Raw genomic sequence first — 22612 nt, forward strand, 5'->3', positions numbered from 1 at the left:
TTTATCTTGAGGCTACAGTGAAGCAGACAGAGAGTGAGTCTGATGCTTGAGTGGTTGGGCATCTAAAGGGCACATGAGATGCTCGTGGGTGTAGACCAGTAAGCAGTCATGTCTCCAGTTCAATTAGACATTATAAACTAGAGCCATATGTCCGATTCAGCTCACAGATGTGCTCTGTTTGTCTCAAATAGTATTTCTTGTTTGTTTATTTAATAGAGCTTGCATTTGAAAACTGGCTGGTTTCACATAGTAGATTGTGATTTCCACTGGACTGACATGAAAAGAATCAGTTGGTGCTAAGTAGCTGCTGCCCCACTCCTCAATAGGAGCTCGTGATGAACAGTATCCACAGTCCCCACCTCTCACACAATGAATGCTTATACCCAGCCTCTTCTCCAGTCTGCCATCTCTGCCTGGCCCTGACCAGGCATTTGCATTTGTTCCTCAGGGACTACAGGGTTATGAACTTCCTCAAAACTCTTAAGTGCTTAGAATCTTGTAGTTAGTAGTAATCGTAGAATCATTGAGTCTGTGGTGAATTAATGCATGAATGGGTTTTGTTACATTGATATTTGATGTAGAACTCTAAGATTCTAACAAACCCAAAGTAAGAAATTGGTTAAAATGGTTATAAGGTAGAATTTATAAGTACCCTCCCACACACATTTTTTCTTTTATTCATGTAAATTTTGCCAACTCTTGAACAGGTTTTGTGATAACATAATAATAGATCATTTGTTTTTAATTTTCTGGTCAATAGAATATAAAGTAAGCAGCATAGCATAAAACAGCAGAAATAGACTTTATGTGTACTTTTTTGGCAACTTATAAAATTCATACAAAAAGTTGTGCAGATCAAAAATATATCTATGATTCATTTTTAGAAATTGAACCCATCTCTGTAACCAGGATACAGATCAGTAAATAAAAAACATCATCAGAACCCCATAATCTCTGTTTTCCCCCTCTAAAGTCACCATCTCCCCTAAATAATGGCTTTTCTGACTTCTATTGCCATAAATTAGTTTTTCCTCTTTAAAAATTTTATGTAAATGAAATCACACAACACATATTTTGTGTGCGTGTTTCAAGCTTCTTTTGCTTAATAATATGGTAAGAAAAATCCAGGTTGTGTGTAGTTGTAGTTCATGTATTCTCATTGCTGTGTAGTATTTCTTTGTATGGATATGTCAGTATATTTACAGTCTTTTGCTGATCACTTGGGTCGTTACAGCATTTGTGCTATTATTGCACTGGAATGAACATTCTTGTGCATGTCTTTTTGTTAGCATATGTGCATGTTTTTGCTTAGTGTATTGTAGGAACAGGATTACTATGTCATAGAGGATGCATATGTTCAGCTGGAGCAAATAGTATTGAACTGTTTTCTAGATATTCTACCAGTTTCAAGCCCAGCAGAAATGTATGAGTGTTGTAGTTACTCTGCACTCCACAGACAATACAGAGTATTACCTTTTTTTTTAAAGTCATTTTGGTGTGTATGTAGTGATATCACATTGTGGTTTTAATTTTCATTTTCTTCATGACTAATAAAGTTGAGTACTTTTTGTGTATTAATTGAGACTTAGAAATTTTTAGTCACTCTTGAGTTGTCTTTTGTTGGCCATTTAAGAGATGCCTGACATTTGCCAGGTGGAGCTTGTTGGGGATTTCATGAAGGAGCAAAGGTAAAATATCCAGTTTAGTGTTGGATGTAGAGAAAATACTCAGTAGAAGATAACGGTGCCTTTTTAAACTGGTAGAAAATTTAAAACAAGGGTCAAAAATAAAACTGGGTAAAGTGGTGGAAGAGAACAGTTGGGTAAAAAGAGGTGATAGGAAAACAAGAACAGGAAAGGAGAATAAAACCAATATTGATTGATTATGATATTGACCTTCTTGTCAACAAAATAAGTCCAGGAAAAAAAATATGTGATATAGTTCTCATTAGGAGGGATGAGTGTAGACATTAATGGCATAAGTTCTGGATTTAGGAATAACTGAATCTTCATTTTTCACTGTAACTCAACTAGATATCTTCTAAGAATTTCAATAATACTGTCTTTATAGAGTCAGTAGTGAGAATTACATACATATATAATATTTAAATATGAATTTTTAATATGAAATATAATTAAAATAATATTTAAATTAAAAATTTAGCCAATTAATGATGTAAGTGCTCAATAAAATTAACTACTTTTAGCACTTTTATTTGAGCTTTGAGATATAGTTCTGACATAACTCTTTTTATAAGGAACCTTAGCAACATAATACACAGTGTTCACAATATATGTTCGTTATATAGAAAAAGCAGAGACTTTCTACATACGGACTTTTGTGCCTCAAGTCAAGAACTGGTTATCACAGTTTATCACTTTGTATGTGTATAATACTGTGGCATGCAGGTGATTTATTTTCCTTCTGTGATGGCTCTTGAGTGATGGTGGATGTTTTGTGGTAGCCGCATTAGTCTTCTTTAGGTTGGAAGTAATGGCAAATGAATTTGGTATTTAAATACTCTCTTGAGATTACAGAGAAACCTTGAAAAGTATTTCTTAAGGTGTTAATAAAATTCTCTAACTCTAAAGATACATTTGACATTCATTGAAACTTAATGACGGTAAGGAGAACACATGTTAGCCTGGTTGGACTTTTTTGTTTTCAAGAGTATTTTCACTAATACATTTGAGTAACATTAGAGGATTGAATAATGTGTTGGTTCTGTACAACTAAGATGAATTTTATTAGTGTATTCAAGATAAGTTAGTTAAAAATTCAAACACATGCTATACTATTGCTAATTATGAACATGATATAGAACAGATGCACATAGAGTTAAATTTGGTAGTCTAATTAAAATATTGGCTTAATTAAAATTATGCATATTTTCAGTCTGGCAAATTGACTTTTGTCAGGTTCTAGTTTCCAAAGGGAAGTTAAAATATATTTTAAGGCAAGTAAAGTCCAATTATACTTATTTACTGTGTTAACTTTTAAAACTCTTCAGTGTAGATATATTTGCCAGAAAACTTATTTTGAGCATTTGTGTAGATAAAGCAGCTGGATGGAGAAAGGTAAGAAAGAGGGTAGAGAAGTTCAATAGAAATTCAGGATTCTTGATGTGCTCCTTATCACCATGATTTTCCTACAAGAAAATGAAGAAAAGGAATGTAGCAGACTCAAACAGAATGGAGTCCTTTTAGCATCCTGATCTTGGGGAGCAATATTACTTGGCAGGGCGCTTCGGTGCTATGTCCTGCCCCCACCGCCTTTAAACCAACTGCGGAGTCTTCGTCAGCATTTTCTACACTGTCCCTTCGGTGCCATTGCAGAGCACAGATCCCCCAGTTTTTCTCTTCCTCTTAAATAACTTTTCCTTTTTGTATTTGGAATAAAGAAACTTCTGAGTCAGCCTTTCTTTTTTCTCCAACAACTGCCGTCCTTCTTCTAACATTAAAATGTTAAATGTGGTTTTCTATGTCAACCCATATTCTCATATCCGAAACATTTGTCAGATTTTGGTAGTTTATATAAATTGATCAATATATAGATTGAGGTGTTTTTTTTCTGGAATAAAATTTTGGAACAAAATTAACAAGTTGTAGCCTTATCCTCATTCAACCTCCTCAGGAAAGTGTGCTCTTCTCTCTAATCTCCCGTTTTTTTATTTGTAAAATGAGATGATGGCATCTTCTAAATTTAAAATTTGCTATCCATGAATATGTCTTTTTTATTGTAAGAATTAAATCGCCTCAATAAGAACCTTAATAAATATAATACTCTGTATCAAGTACATTCCATGGGCCAGATGATATTGGTCATTTGCTTTGATTCCCATAACTGCCCACAAAGAAGGAATTATTGCTTTTATCTACCAAATGAGAAAAGTGAAAAGAAGTTAAGTTGCTTCTTAAAGCTGTACAGTAAGTGGCCACACTTGGGCTTCATGGTCCAAGGTCAATTGTTTTCATTCAGGAGTGCTTCTTTCCTGAATGAGATAATGTGCACATACTAAGGCATTTTGTAAACTATAAAGTGCCTTATGAAGAATTTAATTATGATGGTAATAATTGTATCTACAGAGGCATCTTCTGTGTGAATCCATGTCTTCCAGTCTTCCATTCTTTCCTTTAAACTTGATCTTCATCCACAGCTGTCTGTAGACATTTTCCTATTCTGTCAATTCTCCAATCCCTTCAGATTTTACTTTTGTCTTGATACAGCAGAGACCTCACTGCAGTGATTCACAAACACCACCACAAGCCACTTTTTTCTTTATATATTCACATTTACAATTTACTAACCCTGATTCATTTGAAGCTTTCTACTTTTTCCACTGCTGCTGCTCAACTGATGAATATCATTAGAGACAATTAGAGGATGTTGGTTCTCATCATTGTTATTCAGATGAGCCCACTTACAGTGTAGTCAGTCATATTCTAAGCCCTTTATTAACTCTCCTCACATTTTCCAAGTCACTACCATTGTGGAGGTGGGATAGGGAATAAAATAATGTACTGAAAAGAATGCAGGCTTTGAAATTGGACAGACGAAATTTCAAATCTGGGTTCGGCTACCCACTGCCTGTGTGACTTTGGGTCAGTACTTAATGTCTTTGGACTTAAGCTTCCTCATCTGTAACCTTTAGTCTCTATATTAATATGAAGCTTGCCAAAGCTGTATGGATTTTATGAGACAAGATAGCTGGGGAAGCTGATGCCCTAGGGATTGGGGCATAGAAATGTACACTCGATGTTAACTTTTCTTTGCATATTAAGTCTCCAATGTTGACTTCCTAGTTCTTAACTCTCAGCATTTGAAATGCTTTCCTATTAATAAAAATCAAATGGGGGCCATAAAGTAAAAACTCATAATTTCTCCTCTTTCTACTTCTAAATGTAAGTATTTAATGCTACATTTTTCTGCCTCAGATGAAGACACCAAGATTCCATCTATACCTTTTATCAAGTCTCTTTCCTTTCTCATTACTTTAATCTGCCAAGTATTTTTTCTTCTTTACTCGCTTTCCTTTTAGTCCACAAAAATGTTTAGACTTTTTTCTAAAATAAAAATTACAAAACAAACAAAAATTTAGCCTCACTTCTATTTGGCCTATAAACTTATTTCCTGATTTTGGTAACTTCAGAATTTCCCATCAATTCCTGGCAAGCATTGTCTGTATTTTCCATTCCTCAACTTCCCAGCATACAGCAATCACTTTGCTAAAACTGGCCTCTTACTATTGCTCATGACTTTCTAGTTGCCGAATAAGTTTCTTTTTAACTCCTCATCTTATGGTATTTCTCTGCAGTTTGATGGTACTTATGTTTTTGTATATTAGCTTTCCTCTTTACTTTTTATTTTATTATTTTTTCATTTTAAAGTTCTGAATAGTCTTCCTTTTCAGCCCTTTAAATTTTGTGATGCAGAAATTCTATCCTTGGTATGTGTTTTCCTACAGTGCATGCTTTCCTTGATGTTCTCATTAATTCACATGGCTTTCTCTATTATCTATAGCCAACTCAAAGAACTTATCCTTGGTTGTGACCTCTATCCAGAATTCTACATCCATATTTCTTATACCTACTGAAAATCCAGAAATTAATTTCCTAGAGACATTGTAAAGGAACATTTTTTTTAAATAATAAAAGTCTTAAAATTCGGGTTGTGAAAAGAGGGAGAATCTCATGATAGGAGGAGCAGGAAGAACCTACACCACCTTTCTGGCTCCCCTTATTTTAAGAGATCAGTGCGGCACTCACAGCCTTTTGGCCCATGTCTCAAAGATATGGCATTCTCTTACTTCCTTACATCTTTGCTCATGCTGGCCCTCTACCTAAAGAAACAAAAAATCTTCATCTTTATTCTCTGCTTGAAAATTCTAACTCATTTTTCAAGACTGAGCTCATACATCTCTCCTCTGTGTGCTTATCTCAGCCTCCACTTGGTGAAGTTAATTATTTTTCCTTTGCATTTTCATTGAACTTAAATTTTTTTTAATTATGAATTATGGTTTCTATGCACGTGCTGGAGTGTCTCTAAGGAAGAGACTGCCATTTCTATCTCTGTTTCTTATGGTCCAACATAATCCTAATAGTTGTCATTGAAATAATTCACTAAAGAGATATAATGAGCAAATATATAATCAAATATATGGAAAATAAAATAAAGTTAATTTTAGTCTATGAAAATACAAATATTTTAAATGTATTTAGTCATTTGTGTATGTCTGGTAGGAACATAAAAAATGTACAAATTTTTGTGTCTGTTTATTTTGAAGTATCTTTAATTTTATATCTATATATAATTCACTTTTATTTGATAAATGTATTCTAAATTTACCTTGTGAACTTTAACAAATGCATATATTCTGGTAACTACCATTACTACTAGGAGTTGTAGTCAAGCTTTCTGAGCCCCTCCCCAGCCGTTGGCAACCACTGACCTGTTATGTGTCCCAAAAGTTTTATAATTTTGTGAGTGTCATTTAAATGGAATATCACAGTAGGCAAACTTTGAGATTGGCTTCTATCCCTTAGCATAAAGCATTTGAGATGCATCAAGTGGTATGCCTATCAATAGTTTATTCCCTTTCATTGCTGAGGAGTATTTTGTAACAGGGCATATCTCAGTTTGCTTATTCATTCACTTTTTGAGGGACATTTGGGTCACTTCCAGTTTGGGGTGACTATGAATATTGCAGCTTGCAAGGTCAAATTCTAAATTGGGCCCCAGAATCCACATCCCGTATAACCCCCTTCCCTTGAGTGGGTCAGACCTCTAACTTGCTCTTACCCAATAAAATATGGTAAAAGTGATATGACATTACTCCCTGTGATTAGGTCGTGTTATGTGACAAGGAGGAAGGGATTCTGGGGCTGTAATTATCCCTAATCCGGCACCAGTAGATGGCGATGAGAAGCATTCTGGAAGAGGCCTTTCTCCTTGGTTGACCTCCTTCACCAGACTTTTGAAGAGTACACTCTTTCTCCACCACCCATCCCCTGTGGTTTTCTCCAGGATGAGGTGCCTGCCACACCAAACTCCTCTAGCATCTGGCCGCAGCTCTCAATTTAGTCAGCGACAGCCCTGCAGCCTGAGAGCTGTGTGGGGATGTACATACCCCCAGACAGTTCAGCTTGTCACTTCCCCGAGCCCTTTCCTCTCCCCAGGCACAGGTTGGGCCTGTGCGGCTGGCCAGCCCAAGAGCCACCCCACCCATGGTGCCATACCTCATGCTGGGGTCTGTGGATGGAGCTCCCGCCAAGTTCCGACTTATGCCCTGTGCACCTGACCTGGGGACAGTGAACCAGCTCCGACTGGGCAATACCACAAGCTTCTTCACCATTTAGTGGCTGGCACCACACACTCTTCAAAGAGATTTGAACCCCCCCTCCCAGTCTGTCCTTCCTCAGCTCCCGAGTCATCTTTGTACTTGCTCTCCTGTGATCACTTAATATTTGTTTATATTAGTGACCCCTGTTTAACTTACTGTGTGGTATTTTGTCTCTTGATTGGATCCAGACATAGATAATAAAACTATTCCCTCTACCTCTTAAGAACCACCTACTTGTTGATTTTCTATTGAAATTACTAAAAGGATTTTACCAAAGGGAAAACTTGGATCAGCTTAGGCTGCTAAGGAGGAAAGGGCTACCGTATACTAGAAAGTCCAAGGACAATTAGCTATGATGTCCAACCAGACTGGAGGAGGGTGCTTAGGATCACATAGTAGTGTTGATAGAGCAGTTCCTCCCCATGGGAAGCAGAAAAGTTCCCGGCAGCTTCTCAGGACCTTGCCAGGAACATCTGGAAAGGGACTAGGTGACAACCCATTGTGTACACAATATAGAAGCTGACCTAAAAAAATGTTGCATGCAAAAAGGCAATAAAGCAAACAAACATACAAAAACCCTGCCTGCCAGTGCCACACTTTGGCAAACACAGAAAGGAAGAAAATGAGGGTTAGCAGACAAACCCTCCATAGATGGTGTTTTCCTCTGAGAACTTTCTGAAGGACTCCCATTTCTTTCCCCACAGGTGACTAAGTCCCCAGTTGAGATAACATAATATTTACATCAGCTAAATATATGAGAGGACAAAAGTAACAGGAGTCAAGAGGACACCGAGACAGTTCAGTGGAGAATGTTTACCTTGCTTAAGATAAAACCAGGGTGGTAGATAACGTCTTCACTATAGTGACATCTACTTAAACATCAGCAAACATCAGGGCTAAAGAAATGTTTCTGCAGCTAAAATATCACAGCACTGGAATTTAAAACATATTTATTAAAGATATGGAGAAAGAATGTAATATTTGACACCCAAGTAAAACTCAACATAAGCTCTATGAAATAAAATACTAAAAATGTTATATGGACTGGAAGGAAATATAACATAGCTTCAACAGTGGTTATAATGATATACGGATTTACTATGTAAGTAATGGCATTGTTTCAGTCATTGTAGTCACACAAGTCATTGCCTTCCCCTTTGTAAGGCATTCACAACACAGAGACAAACTGAAAGTGTTTCTTTAATGTTTTCTGATCTCAGTCCCTTCCCTGGACTAAATCACCGCCAACACTTTGGATTGTGTCTTTCAGACCTCTCTCTCCTTCACTCTGGAACAACCCATGCAATATGTGGCTCAGATATATACAGCTATATATCTGTATCCATTTTCTTATCTATCCATAATAATTCCACACCTATGGGCTTAATCCCAGTCTCCTACTGGCTGAGTAATTTAGAGTAAATCACTCCTCTTTCTGCTTCAATGTCCTCTATAAAGTAAAGCTAGTACTGGTACTTTGTGTACAGGAGTGTTGTGAGGATTGACTTCATATCAGTAAAGCACCTAGAGTAATGCTCAGTGAATAACAAATGCTATGTCATTGTCAGCTATCCACATCACCACCAACAGCAGCATTTGTCAGCATCCTATTTCTTTAATTTCCCCATTGGCATCAACTATTGCATCAACTGTCACAAGCTCATTCACAAATCTGAATTCCGGGTTCTAATATATATTTTTGACAACCTATATTGCATTTCTAGTTTTCTGTGTCATTTAAAAAGTATCCAACTTTATTAGTCAAACACATTCTTAATATGAAATTTATCATGTTTCTTTAAACACCTATTCCTCTTTCATTCCTTTTTACTGTGCTTCTTATCACAGTTAGAAGATATTACTCTTTCCCTTTATACCTGTGCTTAAAACCTCAACATTGTATTTATCAACCCAACTTCTCTGTAAGTTGAATCAGGGGCAAAATTCTTTCAGCTGTATCTTAAAACTATCTTTCCAATCCATTCCATTCTCCCTTCCTTCTGCCAGAACCATTATTTTCCCTGATTATCTCCTTTAGCTGCCTTACAATTTTCACTTGCTCTTCAATCCAGCTGTCTCTCTGCTGTCTAATTAACTGTGCTAAACAATGAGTCCTTTAAAAAAATTCATGATTTACCCCAGCACATCAAGTGAAGGAAGTCCAAATGCCTTATCTCAGAAAGCTGGTGTCCTTCACAGTCTGGCTGTAACATACTTTCTCAGTCTTCTCTCCCTCCCACTTATTAAACTTCCCCTACACAAGTTTGGTTACAGTCAGCCAGAGCTATTCACTCCTTTTTTACCCAGCCCTTCATCTAAGCCTTGAATGAAATGTTTTGTTCTGCATCTAAAATACCCTATTATAGGAGAGTGGCTGAGAGACTGAAATTAGATCTTCCTGTTACTAGCTGTGTGAATTTGGATAAATTTCATATCATGGAGCTTCAGAAACTTGATCTATAAGAGGAGGATAAAATTATCTGTCTTATAAAGTTGTAGTAACAATAAATAAGCAGTGCTGTTAGCACAATATCTGAGACATAGCATTCCTAATACAAATCGTTAAGAAAAAAATCCCAGAATGTCACCACTGTCTCTCTCAGTCCAGACCACTCCACCCCAAGAGCTAGAATTAGGTACCAATTTCCTATTCTCCTATCTGTGCCTCATTATAAGACTTTTTCATTGAGATAGTCATTATACTATTTGTATTTCCTTATCTAGAGCCCAGAAGATATGATACTCTCCTGTGATATTCTTTGGAGGATCACTGTATTTAAATATGTATCTTAAAGATTTATGATAAACTATAAACAATGCTTAGGTAAAAGTGTTTTGAAGCTTGATAAGTGCTCTACAGAGATGAATTGTTACTACATTTGCACCACCTAACACACCTCTGTTCACCCAATACCGAAGTATATGTTGAATTGAAGTGCACACTGAAATGATGACATATGGAAGTTATGTTAGGTACCGTGTTTATTCTACATTCTGTTATCTTTGGTCATGTAGTCCTAGTAAAACATGCTGATTTTCTCTTAATTTTATTTCCAATTTATTATATGTCTACTAGAATGAGCTTCCTGCATAATCTTACAGAAAAACAGGCTAAGAACATGCTCACATCCCTTTTTAACTTTTGTGTAATAAGCCAATGCTTGTGTTTTGATCAAGGGAGAAGTGAGATGCAAAAAGAAAGGTGGAACACACAGTCTCATGCTCAGGACTGGGTTATGGAGCGGTGCTTCCCATTTCAGGTGCCCAGCAGATTAGACTGTGGCCTGGCAACAAAAAAAACAAAATGGGTGTCATTATTATTGGCTTTAAAAATAATTTTGGAATACTCACCTCTAACTATATAGAATACAATAGTGTGAATATGTTTCCTTACAAGTGTATATATTTCCTCTTTCCATGAGAAAAAGCTGGGAATTCATGGCCCAGACTCCTCTGATAACCATGAAAGACTTTGCACATTAACCCTGCTTTCCAAAATTTCCTCTGTTGATGCTATTAACTCCAAGAGCTGTGTGGTTCTAGCCAGGACGGGATGGCAACTCGCCTGTTAAAGAAGTGTCCTTTCCCTTGCAGCTGTCTAATTCTTACTAGACATGCAGATGGGGGGTTTATTCCTCCTTTTACCAGAAAATTCCTTTTTTTTCCTCACTCAGGACTGTGATCCTTTGTGATCGTGTATGACTCAGTCAGTGGCAGGAACACTCATAGAATTGAGGAGTTTTCAAACGTGTCCAAGTGAAAGGGAACAGGGTCTCAGAAATGAAGAATCGCTCCGAGGGCTGTCTGCATATTAAAAAGTGGCTATGACTTCCTTCCCATGAAAAGTAGATATTCATAGTTTCACAGAATGCAGCTTTGTCCCCAAAAAAGAATTTTGACTCTTGCTTCATTGTGTGTGGTCAGAATAACAGTGAGGATAGTCAGCTCAGGGAAGGTGGACAGGAAAATCAGTGCAGAAGAGAAATCTAGATCATGAAGCTGACTTGAGTCAGGATGGTTCATTTCTTGTCATGTGTAAATGTCTCAATAATTACTTCCTTTCTTCATTTAAATTTTTGAAAGTATACATAAACATTTACTCATGATTATCTCTGGCATATCCCTATGTAATATTAAATGAATATAAATTAATAATAAAATAACATTAATATCTCCTATTTAATATTTTGCAAATTAAAATATATAAATGATTTTATTTTCTAGAGATTATTATATGCACATCTATAAATTATATCTATACCATATATTTTATCTAAGAAACAGTCACAGTTCAATCCAATTGTTGGTTGGATGTTCTCTGCCAGTTATTTCACCACGCAGTGTACTGAACAAGTATTTACTGACTCTGAAGTTTACACTGAACAAGTGTTTGTTTTCTTCTACAAAAGTCACTGTAAAATGTATGGACAGCATGTTCATAACTGTTCAAAAAACAGCCATAGTTATATTCATTAAAATTACTGGCATTTTATTAAGCAGGAACTGAAATTATGAAATCTAGACCATGATGCCAATGATTGCAAAGCTTTATTTTCATCAGCCTTTTTACATATAATTCTGCTTTGAATATTATATAATTTTTTTATGTAAAGAGATTCCTAGTAAGCAACTTGAGTAATTTGTTATAAAATGCTGTTCTAGTTTCAATATGACTTATAAATTTAAAGTTGGAATAACTAGGTACTCCAGGAAGGGGTTGAGTAGACATATGTAATGCATTTTCTATCACATTAAACTTGACTTTTTACAAAATCAAACATAGATGATAATAAGGTAAATGTATCATATTGGTATGTATGCTATAATTATAAGAAGGCTGAGTGTTCTCATCTTTCAAATAATTAAAATACCAATTTCTTAATCTCAGACCAGGTATTTATTATAATATGACATTTTCTAATATGGCTTTCAAGAAATTTCCAACTAATATTGCCAACATTCAGCTGCTCATATTTTTAGGGCTATTTAGGATTATTTTAATCCCTTTCAGTTATAGATGGAAACATTACCATATTCTTGGACAGTAGATACTTCTTCAAGTTGACATCTAAGTCTTTGTGATATAACCCTAATAGTTTTGATAGCTTTCTTTGATTTCTAGAATGAAAAAATATTCCAAGCCCCCTGTGTACATCTATGGCTCCAGATGGTTTAAAATTTTTATTTTTGGTCTTTTATTGATGTGTATGAGTTCATTGTATAGTAAGAAAAAAGAAAGCCTTTGTTTTCTATTTGAGTGAAAAATGTTTGTGGTATTTTTCCTTGTAGTATTTTTCTTTAAATTTTTGTTATATTACTTATCAATCTTTCTTTTATATCTTCTGGACTTTGTGTTTTATTTTAAAGGGCCTTTTTCCATACCCAAGATTATATACAAAATTTTTATAGCTTTTTCTATTCCTTGTATAATCCAGTTTCTTATGTTTAAATTGTTGGTCAACCTGGAATCTGATTATAGAGCTATACGACATGAGGTAGTGATCAAACTGTATTTTTTTTTACAAATGGCAGTCCTGTTGTCCAAACACCATTCATTGAATAATCCATCATTTATCCACAGTTCTTTGAAATTCTATCCATATTAATGTTCATTCTTATACAACATTGACTTCTTATAATATAGAACAAGATTTTAAAATTAACTGTAGAACAACAAAAACAAAAACAAAATTCTGAATGAAATCAGCATTGTGCACCGTTGGGTTTGATAAGAAACCCAGTTGCAAACCTTTGGATTTGTAAGAAATCAGTTTTCTTTTCACATAAGATGATTTCATATATTAAAATTTTCTAGTTCTTATAGTTTTCAATCTTCATTTTTTTTCTCTCATTCTCACAGAAGTCATAGGAGATAACAGCACAGAAAAATTATTTTTTGTTATAGGTAATGAAATTGAGGTTGAAAGAGGTTATGAGACTTGAGAAATAACAAATCAGAACCTTTCTTATCTCTATTTTAGATTAACTATCTTTATAAAACATCCTGACTCTTATTCTAACTCTAATTACTATTCCTATTATCATTCTTCTTCTTTTTCTTTGTCTTTTGTCCTAGGTTATGGGAAAATAGTATCAGAGACCTAATTTTATTTCTGCCATTGAAATGATATATTTTCTAATGTGATTCAACTATTAAAATGTATTTACTAGAAATTGAAATATAGTTAATAGATTTATTATTGAAAAAGTTAGCTTGCTATATTATAATGTATATCACTTGTAGTCACCTCTTCATTTGCCTTTGTATTTGTTAAACTGACAATTAGAGGAGGCTACTTTGCTTAATTTTTATGGGGTTTAAAATGTGTAACATGCATCATGCGTCTTACATTGAATATTGACTAAATACTTGGAACACAGTAGGCTTCTTAATTGTTTGTTGGATGAGCCATATATACATAATCACAATGCAGTGGGAATAATGCCACAAAAGGTACATAGTGTAGTCCATGAGAGAAATTTTACCTGGGGAAGTCTTGGAGAATATCAGTAAAGTCATTTTTCAATAGTATTTTCCCACTAAGTAGGAGTTAGTGTTGTAGAGGAAAGGAAGATTGAATTTCCTTTTCCCAAAGGGCAAATGTAATCAAAGAGTTGTGGGTGTCACCATGCATAGAACTTTGAAAGAAAGTCAATTAGATCATGCTGCTGAGTTTTGATTGGATGGTGAGAATCATGAGGGATCAAGCCTGGGGTCAAACTATGAAGGTTAGAGATTATTCAGTAACAACGAGGAAGCACCAAAGGTTTTTGCACATAGAGAAGTACATGATTATACTTGAGAAGATGATGAGGAAGAGGTAGGCAGCAGTGATGATGCTGTTTCTAGTGAAAGCAAACTTCAGGACAATGTCATTATTAAAGTTTGGAGAGTACTTGCTTCCAATACTCTTAGTACACCCAGGCCTACATTATCTGGTAGATGGAGCTACCAGTGTGGAGCTGAAGAGAATACTGGCATAAGGTTAGAGCTCGTAGGGTGAGGAGGAGAATGGAATCCCAAAGTAATAATTAAAGGATACACAAAAAAGAGGGAAAGATTAATTTGCCTTCAAATATAGGTTTAAGCAAATATTTATTTATAATTCAGCACAAGAAGATTTAGAATTTTACTGAAATGTGTTAAATGCCTTTAGAAAAATGTTTGCTAGTATCTACATGATCTTTTAGTAATATTAAGGGAAAAAACATCAGAACATAGGTAGTAAATAAATAATGAAATAAAATATTTTTCTTTTAAAAAAATCTTATACATTTTTAAACTTAGATTATACATTAAATACCTCCATAAAAGACAATCAACCCCTCCCAGCAACACAAACCTATGTACTCTTCTCCATTTACAATGGGAGATAGGGCAGCAGAACTGTAAACAAATGTGGAACTGGAAGACAGATTTGCAAAGCCCCACCTTGTTTCTGATTCCTCAGCTCTGTAAATAAAATGATGTATGTGAACAACATTATGGACTCTTACTTCACAGGCTTATTTTCAGGATGAAATAAGATTATGTATTCAAGAATGCTTTCTAAATTTTAAAGTATTATACAAACAATGTATTATTTTTAGAAAAAAATGTGCAAACAAAGGCAATTGAAATGCAAAACTGTTAGCCTTACAGTTAAAATATTTACTAACAACTTTATTTCATTTTTATATTTTTTTCTGTTTATTTATTCAGTCTTCAAGGGATGTTTCAAATATTTTTTAATAAATGTTTTTATTGCTTGTCAGAAAAAAGAAAAATGGTAAAAAAGCAAATCATATTCAAAATTAATTTGTGTTACAGATTATTAAATAGCTATGTGGTAAAGAATTAAAGTGCATATTATAGTTACTTGTTTGAGACATTTATGTACCCAAACTGCATCTTTGTTTGGTTTTCATTGTTGACAGACATAGGTGTCTGAGCCTTGTGTGTTTTACTTTTTCTCTAACCATTAGGAATAGCTAACATTAATAGATGCTTTTTTGTTTTGTCTTGTAGTATGTGTAATATTCTAATTTACTTTAGACGTATTTCATATGGGACATTCTCATTTTAATTGCCGTCATGGTTAACACCTGATATGCAGGACTCACACCTACTGAAAATAGCTTACAGTAGGCTTGCTGAGTTCTGAAGGCTTCCTCAGGACCTAAATGGGATAATTCTCCTGGGAAGATACACCATTTATTCTTTACAAACATTTTTTTTCTGAAAAGCTCATGCATCAATTCACATTTGTAACCTACATGTCTTGCTTTCTCTCAAGCACAGGAGGGTCTATTGAAAAGCTTCATATCATACTGAAACAAAAAGTGCAGCCTAGGCTGTCAGTGCTAGCCAGGCCTTGTAAATTTAAGCCATGTTACTCAGGCAGAAATTCCAGCTGTTAAAACATAGATAATAGAAAGCCAGTGTAAGTCGTGACCAACATTCTCAGTAGGGTTAACACCAATATTACACATTACTTGAACCATAAACTTGATTGCTTTGGGGTCATTGACAATGTCATCATGCCTCAAGTTTTTTCTGGTTGGTTTGGTTGCAGAATTCCACTTCATGGAAGAAAATTACATTACTTGCTTTTTAGTATTTTATTGGATTGTACGCTAAATTATATACTGAATTTAAGACCACACTGAACTCTCAAAATAATGTGAGAAACTTTCTCCTTAAATTCATAGTTAATTTTGAAGTTATCTTGATTTACACAAAGCAAAGCGATAAAAGTTTGGAATTTGCCTGCTTTTCATCATAGTATCAGTACTACTCCGTATGGTAAATGTTCTTTCTTTGTACTTGTTTTTAACAATTTTCACACCTCAATTGTATAATGTTGCAAAAATAATACATTGAATCCTGAGAAATGAAAAGGAATTGGATCAGTGTATCTTTCTGTCATATGTAGTTTAACAAGTTAAAGAAATCCTCTGTTCTAAAATCATGCAACTAAAGCTCAATTAAATTACTTAAAGCTACTATCAAGTTAAGTTGTTTGGAAAAAAAGTAAGAACTCAGTCTTTAGTCTCAACTCAGCAATGAAGTTTCATTACCATATACCATAGAATAGCTTTTTCTCCTAAAAAAAAATCAGTCCCATGGGAAAAGGAAAGCCTTAACCAACAAACAATTGTACCTCCCTGTCTCATCTCTGTATTACTTCAATTACATAGTGCCATTAATAAGGTCTTAGGGGATAAAATAAATCACCTTTATAATTCTTCAATATTTTATTTTTAATAACTATCATGAGATATTAAATTATGTTATAATCATCCTAAACTTTAATGTGTTAATCCTGGCAAGAATCCATCATAAATTATAAAAGTATATTTAAAACCATATGACCTTCATCGAATAGCTAGGGAAATTAGGAACATATCTATTCTTCCTTTAGTTGTTGTAGCAATTTAATGTTTTACAGTGACAATCCGAATATAGAAAAAAATAGAACCATGATGTGGCCGTATAAGCAACCCTAAGAAAGCATATACAACATATCACAGCCCAAATAATTTGTACACATCTCCTAGTTCCAATCAAAATACCTAGCCACAACTATGTTTTGTGAGTTGTTTTGGATCTATAAGAAAATAGACAAGGGCCCTGCAAGAAAAGAGATAAGAAAGCAATTTGTTTCCTTAAAGGTAGTATTTATTAAAATGACATAAACAGCAATGCATTTATGTGCCAGGTATTTTATTTGACACAGGCAATCAAAGGTAAATGCCCCATGGGCAGTTTCCTCAAAGAAAGCCCACCAACCAGGAGGGAAGAGAGCAAACAAGCAGGCAGCTATAATACAGAGAAGCACATGATACGAAAGGGGATCTGTGTGGTGCCACGGGGAGACAAAAAAAGGTGAGGAAGCAATACTAGGCCCAGCGAAGGGGTCCTGCCGGTGACAGTCTGTGCTGAATTTTTAATGTTATATGATCATTATTATCCTAAACACAATAACAGGCCCAAGTAAGAGATACTCAGAAATCTTCACATAGTTCAGAATAGCTGATACACTCAGGGTAGCCTTTTAGAGATAAGGAAGTCCTGTGTTTAAATTCTCTTATAGAAAATTCTAAAGACTTTAGAATTTGTTCTGTGGAGGCTATTGGAAATCAATGGAAGATTTTAAGCAGGGAAATGATAGGAGCAAATTCACATTCCAGAAAAAACTCTGGCAGCAATGTGGAGAATTAATGGCTGGACCAAGGAGACTGTCCAGGAAGCTGGGGTTAAAACTAAGGTGATAAGAAGTAAAGTTGTGAATCCAATAAGTGCCGAGGGGCAGGCAAACCACATTGAATGTTGCTAAACAAAATGAAGAAAATTCTATTTATTTGAGGTAATTTTATAAGAACAATAAAAAATGGGTCTTGGGGTTTTGTTTTGTTTACAAGTTTTTCCAGTTCCAGGATGAGGCCCTGACATACAGGAAACACTGATTTTTTAAAAATAATTACATAAATGATCTAAACCTATTTTCTCCATGAAACATAAGGTGTGAGGTTGGCTGCCGAGTGTCCAGAAAGGTCACAAGTTCGGGTGCTTGAGTAAGTGGCTGCTCAGAGGAATTATAAAATGACACGGCCCATGAAACATAAAAATGTCTTGGCAATTTGGAGGGCAGATTGTTAGTCATTGTTTTACGTTTTTGGAATGATTTTCTCTAACAGTTACCAGTATCCTAGGTTTAAGAATGAGAAAGGCACACACATGGGTGGGAGAACGAGGGACACAGGAATTGAGGGCTGACTGAGGAGGAGAAGGGGAAGGGACTTCAGTATTTTGAAAAAAAATACAAGGGTCTCAACTCTGGAAGTTTGCATGAGGTCAAACAATATTTATAGCGTTATGAATGGTTGTGTAGATAAGCTGAAGGGAGAGAGGCTGTGGGGAAAGAACAGAACATTCAAGCTTATTATTCTACACGAGCAGTTGCACTGAATGATGAGGTCTATGGTATGGCCTTGGTGTTATGACTGAAATGCAGTGTGGCCCTGAAGGTCATTGCCACTGAGGACATAGGAGCCATGGGGCTAGACTGTGGAACAGTGGGCACATGGACGTTGAAGCTTTCCCGAGTAAGGGTGGATTTAGCATGTGGAAGAACCCTGTGAAGTTGGATGGTGTAGATGTCAGCGAAGGAGAGCAACAAACTAAAAGGATTGTATAGATTGATGGGGTGAGTATTGATAGAATGGTTGATGGTATTATAGTTTGGAATGTAGATGGGGGAGCCTCAATTATATTAGTATTTCTCTGCAAAATGTAGAGTGTGAGTGAAAAGGGAGCCCTCATTTAAAAAGATTTAGTCAGGAAGCAGTGTCCGCATAGGAGTTTTACTAGTTTTCTATGGCTATTGTAACAAATTAACAAAAATATAGTAGCTGAAAACAATATAATTTTTAAAAATCTCATTGTTCTGTAGGTGAGAAGTCTGAAATGATTCTCAGTGGGCTAAAATTAAGGTATCAACAGGGCTGCATTCCTTCTGGAAGATCTAGAGCAGGGGTGTCGAACTCATTTTCACTGGAGGTCACATCCGCCTTGTGGTTGCCTTCAAAGAGGTTTCCATCTTTGCATTGCTTGACTCCAGGAGTGTTATTAGCACATGTTCTGAATGGATGAGCTGACTGTGCCCTCTGATGATTTGGACTTTTCTTCTGTTTGTTAATAAAGATAATGGTACTTCACTAAAGCAGGAATGTTCCAATAGTTCATCTTTTTAAAATCATTACTGGGCTAAAAAATTGGAAACAGTAGAACACATGCAGTTTTAGCATTATTGAGGTATAATTGACAAATAAAATTTGTGAGATATTTAAAATGTATCTCATGATTTTATATATATATATATACATACACACACATAAATGGAGAACGTGTATTTTTAAAATAAAATAATAGATGTGTCTATCATTTAAGCTACTTCAATATGTTTTTTAGTAGTCATATAAAAATGAGGCAGATATTTAATTTGTTATTTTAAATGACTATTTTTGAGATAGTTTTAGCCATTAATCAAATAAATGAGAAATAGAGACTCGAAGTTTCTGGAGGTAGGTAGAAAAGGTTCAGTCACAGTGCATCTAAGTTTGGACCTGAGGCATAGATCTCTGAGGATGTGTAAGGATTCAATATTTAATGCTGTGTATTCTCAGAATCAAAGATGAGGCTTCATAAAAATGTGTGTCTTTTACAGACGCAGACTTATATTTTATATATTACACAGAATTGTGCCTCAGACATAAGTAAAAGACCCAGTATTGTTCCGGGTTTCACTTTATGGTTATCAAAATGCTAGGGTGATAGGCATCATGACTACAGCTTCCTGTTGATTCAGTCCATTTCCCCCCAAGTTGATATGTGGGATTGCTACTTCAGACACGTGCTGAAATTCACCAATCAACACAGCCTCAGCATCCTAACTTAGGTTTTATATTTATAAAAACCTGTGACTTTTTGCTAAGAAATTGTGACTTTATTTACTTCATCAAACTCCATAGTTCTTCAAAATCTGAGATGTTCTTGATCTTAGAATTCTTACAGTTTTCATTTACCATTTCACCCAATTGACGGTTGAAATTTAAATACATGTATTGTACTTGAAAAAACAAGCATTGTGCTTGTTTTTCTTTTGCGATTTCAATTTTAGAGTTTAAGGTGTCTAATTTTATCCATTAGATGAATCAACTTTATCAGTTATTAGTGATAAAATGTTAATTATCACAGAATTTTGAAGCTATAGAAAGTTTGAATTTAAGAACGCAGTTCTGCTAAGAGAGCAGATTTTAAAAGTAACCATCACAGAAAAAAGTGTTTTGTCACTACACACGGTGATGAACGTTAACTATTTTATTGCAGTGATCATTTTGTAACACACATGGAATCATGATGTTTTACACCTGAAACCAATGTTATATGTCAATTAAAAGAATAAACTAAAGATTAGAAGAGAGAAAAAAATCAAATAGTACAAGTGTACAGTGAAAAGTAAATACACACTCCCCCCGCCAAAAAAAAAAGCAGTTCAGTATCTCTTTTTCAACAGCTTTATATCCAAACATTTAGACTTTTGACCGTAATAAAAAATGTATCATATGCATAACTTACCTCTTTTTCCAAAATTTTGTAAAGTGACACTGACTAAAAGGGCAAGCAATAGCCGTATCCATAGACCTACTCACTTTGCAAATTTAGATGAAACCCCTTCTGGGTGTTCACAGGGAAGACTGACAGTTATAATTCATTTGAACAAACTTTTTCTTGGTGTGTCATTGCAGACTTTTTATCCATGGAAAGTGAACACAAAAGTGTCTCATGATTTATTGGGACCCTTACTTTCTACTAAGTTGTGTAAAAAATCTGAATAGGTAACACATTTTTTGGCTTAAAATATTAGTTCAGTCACATTCTGCATCAGGAGAACATATTTGTTCTGTAGGCTACAGTTCAACCCCAAGGATACAAGTGGAGGGTTATGGGAGCAGGCGAACTCTGCATTTACCAGAAGGGTTTTGAGAAGGGAGAATCAGAGTGGTGATTTTGAGATATCATAAAGAGAAAGAGGGAAGTGTGCCAAGGAAGAATAACAACACAGGGCCACAAAAGATAAAGTGGAGTGAATGGAGTGGCTAGGAGAATCAAAATCAATTTCGAGGGAAGTGCATGTAATTCCCAGAGGTTGTTCAGGACTCCAGGAATTCTTATAGGTTCAGGATTTATGGATGGGCAGGGCTACTCATATATGCCACAGTGGGCAAGATTGGCAGTATTCTATTACAAAGTTCAATTGACCCTTGAACAGCCTAGGCTTGAACTGCACAGGCCCAACTATACATGCAATTTTTTTTAATCAAGCATCAACTGTTATTTTGATCTGTGGTCAGGAATCTGTGGGTACAGAGGGCTGACTATTGTTATATGCAGATTTTCAACTGCACAGAGGTAGGTGCTCCAACCCTTGTGTTTTTCAAGTCAACTGTAATTTTTTCTCTAAGACTTTTAATATTAAATTTTATTGTCACTTTTCCAAGCCAACTTTCTTTTATTTAAATCATTTATAGCATAATTAATGAAAATTATTTGTAAGGTGTATGCTAATGAAAATTTTGAAATCTGAGAACACTCCAAGAAAATGTCTGTGGTTATGTGCTTGCAGTAGGAACCAATAAAGTAGTAGTTTTTCATGGAAATATTTAAGTGCCTCATTTGTGTAAAGTCACACTGAAATGTTGCTCATAGTATGACATTTATATATACATGTATATTCAAGTAATCATACAGTAATTTCTAACTTATTAAATATTAGATATTTATACAAAGAATATGTGATGAAGAATAAAAATGATTGGAAATAAATATTTCAGATGGTTGATGGAAATTTTATTATTTTCTTTTACAGACTATTCCAAAAAAATCAATAATGATATCATGGAATAAAATCCCATTACCATGTTTATTATTGAATCTTCTTTTCAGTAACCTTTTTTTTTTAGCAGGTTTTCATTTCTTGGGAACATTTAACTGACACAACTCAGAATAAGTAATACTGTCAGATCAAGTGATAAAAACTGCTCATTTCATTCATTTCATCACCTGCATACTTTTTAGGAGGAGTGAGAAAACCCATGTGGGCCTGCAAAACCCATGCATTTATTTATAACACCCAGTTTGCTCCTACATAACTTGATGTTCCTATCCAGTGCCTTGTTTACAGTACCTGTTGTGTCAATAATTAAAGTCGGTACCTACATAATGATATTTTTGGTTTTCTTTCAAGGATCCCCTGTTTCACCTGGAATTGCACAGGACCGAGAGAGGAAGGGGCAGGTGTCCTTTTGATCCCAACTCCTCCTTCATCTCAACGTTAATTGGTAATTATTGCTGCTGCACTCATCAGGTGGTAGTCATATTGGTTTTGAAACTTAAGTTATATTATTCCTTTGGTATTTCTTTATATGTGTTGCCTTGTCATGTCTGTTTGTGCTGGGAACAATGATATTAAATTTCAAGCCATGCTCACTTGAGCCAATTTGACTGTAAACTTAGTGCAATTGTTACTAAGTATGTGTGTCTCACTCTGAAAATATGAATTGTCACTTAATACCTGATATAAGGCATTTTGTATTGTACCACTTATTGTCAAAAATTCAATCATGTGAAATTTTATAAAAATTTAGCTAGAGACACTAAACTATTTTAGCATATGTCAATTTTTTATGTTTTAGTTATTCTATGATTTTAGGGGAACTTTTAATAATTTC

General features: G+C 34.9%; 1 protein-coding gene across 2 annotated transcripts in view; it reads left to right on the forward strand.

Annotated features, from left to right (window-relative positions):
• The window catches only part of SEMA3E (semaphorin 3E), a 244158-nt gene that overhangs the window by 172061 nt on the left and 49485 nt on the right, over positions 1-22612 (forward strand). For both annotated transcript variants that reach the window (XM_045827770.1, XM_045827771.1), the window contains exon 5: positions 22129-22222. In XM_045827770.1, coding sequence (XP_045683726.1) covers positions 22129-22222 — 94 coding nt within the window. The remainder of the gene's footprint in view (positions 1-22128; positions 22223-22612) is intronic.

This window comes from Phyllostomus hastatus, unplaced genomic scaffold, assembly GCF_019186645.2.
Source record: "Phyllostomus hastatus isolate PE091 unplaced genomic scaffold, TTU_PhHast_1.1 phas_scaffold_78, whole genome shotgun sequence".
Classification (NCBI taxonomy): domain Eukaryota; kingdom Metazoa; phylum Chordata; class Mammalia; order Chiroptera; family Phyllostomidae; genus Phyllostomus; species Phyllostomus hastatus.